At 37.8% G+C, this 1,995-nt stretch overlaps 1 protein-coding gene across 1 annotated transcript in view; it reads right to left on the bottom strand.

Annotated features, from left to right (window-relative positions):
- The window catches only part of LOC107742590 (myosin phosphatase Rho-interacting protein-like), a 26,914-nt gene that overhangs the window by 12,577 nt on the left and 12,342 nt on the right, over positions 1 to 1,995 (bottom strand). Inside the window, exon 8 of the mRNA XM_016555633.1 lies at positions 212 to 359. Within this exon, the coding sequence (XP_016411119.1) occupies positions 212 to 359 (148 nt within the window). The remainder of the gene's footprint in view (positions 1 to 211; positions 360 to 1,995) is intronic.

Consider the following 1,995-nt stretch of genomic DNA (forward strand, 5'->3'; position numbering starts at 1 on the left):
CTCTATATATGTGTTTCTTTATCTCTGTATATATCTGAGTCTATGTATATATTTTTATATCTTGATTTATACCCCTAAAAGGGCGACGTCTCCCTGAGATACAAACATTTAGAGACAGACTACAAAAAACGTAAGCATTTACTTCATAAAATTTCAATGCAAACCTAATAAGTCAATGCTGAGTAACAGGTAAGGTTTCGTCCTCACTAACCAGAGATGGTGGCTGCGGTCTCCTCCGCCAGCAGTCGCTCCTTCTCCTCCTGCAGTTTCTCCAGTTCCCGCTGGTGCTTTTTCTGCAGCTCATCGATCACTTTCTGGTGAGACTCTTCCATGGCGGCGAAGCCTCGTTCACACGTCGCCTGTAGGGAAATGCATGAAGCGGCATTTAGTGCATCTCATTCGGATCGATTCAAGTCCACTTCTACTGTGACAAGGACAACATTTACACAGACGACAGAGATTAGCGATGTGTGGACAGAAGAGTGTCCACACATAGCCAGGTATTAATAACCTACAATGACATAAAGGGGACAGTGAGAGATGGCTTCTCAAAAAGAAACAAATACACACACTGTGATGGGACTGTTTGTTCATTCAATGTTGTTTTTTGTCAAGATTACAAAAATATTTGTTTTTCTAAGCCACAAAATCTCTATATATCTGTTTCTTTATCTCTGTATATATCTGAGTCTATGTATATATTTTTATATCTTGATTTATACCCCTAAAAGGGCGACGTCTCCCTGAGATACAAACATTTAGAGACAGACTACAAAAAACGTAAGCATTTACTTCATAAAATTTCAATGCAAACCTAATAAGTCAATGCTGAGTAACAGGTAAGGTTTCGTCCTCACTAACCAGAGATGGTGGCTGCGGTCTCCTCCGCCAGCAGTCGCTCCTTCTCCTCCTGCAGTTTCTCCAGTTCCCGCTGGTGCTTTTTCTGCAGCTCATCGATCGAAAAAAATAATGCATTACTTTTTCCATTTTACATCTAAACAGAAGCATTCAAGTAAGAAAATCGAATAATCAAATGTAAAAATCCCTTTAGTGTGTTCATTGCAAATAAACTGATTATTAAAACTACAAAAGCAGTTCAATCAGCGAGTGACTCTCTCTTTTCTTTTATTGTTAGATTCACATTAACGAGACAGACGGCCGATATATTAAGACTAGGGTTGGGTACCGAAACCCGGAAACCAATATGACACCGGTACCTATGTAACCGGTATGTACTAGAACCGAATCAGAATGCAGATTTCGGTGCCTCATTTCAGTGCCATGCCTGAGTGCTCGATTGAAATATTTGTCCTCTGGTTCTCCGAAACGGACGTAAGAAGCATCATCACCGGCACCGCACGTGAAAAATATGGTTTGTTGGAATCAGACGAAAAATGAGCTGCACCTGTTTGAAGTCGATAGAGTCAGCAAAGTCAATTTTGAGAAAAATCGAGTTAAAGTTTTCTGAAGGTTCCAAAGCAAAATCACAGCAACGTTGCATCTTTTCCTCCAGTTCTTTTCTTAATAATAATTAATAACAGTCACAATATAGCTATTTTTTATTTTATCTATGTTATTATAAATAATAACAAATTATTTATTTGAATAGTAAAATAGTAAAACAAATGCAAAAAAAATAATGCATTACTTTTTCCATTTTACATCTAAACAGAAGCATTCAAGTAAGAAAATCAAATAATCAAATGTAAAAATCCCTTTAGTGTGTTCATTACAAATACACTATATTGTCGCAGTCGAGTGTTTATTGTCTTTGTTTTATCATAAAAAATGTTCATATGTTCTGTTTACTCAGTTACAGCTATAATAGCCATGCCTTTGTCCATATAAGGGATTTCCTGGAGGGTCATAAGTTCTCTACTTCTGTGACTGGATTTGTGGATTTTCTGTGCGAGGGCGCCCTCTGGCGTCCAGTATGAATGAAACTGACATCATGTGTTTATAGTGCTAATGGCCAATCCATCATTTTTTGGGGAA

Source organism: Sinocyclocheilus rhinocerous, unplaced genomic scaffold (assembly GCF_001515625.1).
Source record: "Sinocyclocheilus rhinocerous isolate Xijiao unplaced genomic scaffold, SAMN03320098_v1.1 scaffold706, whole genome shotgun sequence".
NCBI lineage: Eukaryota > Metazoa > Chordata > Actinopteri > Cypriniformes > Cyprinidae > Sinocyclocheilus > Sinocyclocheilus rhinocerous.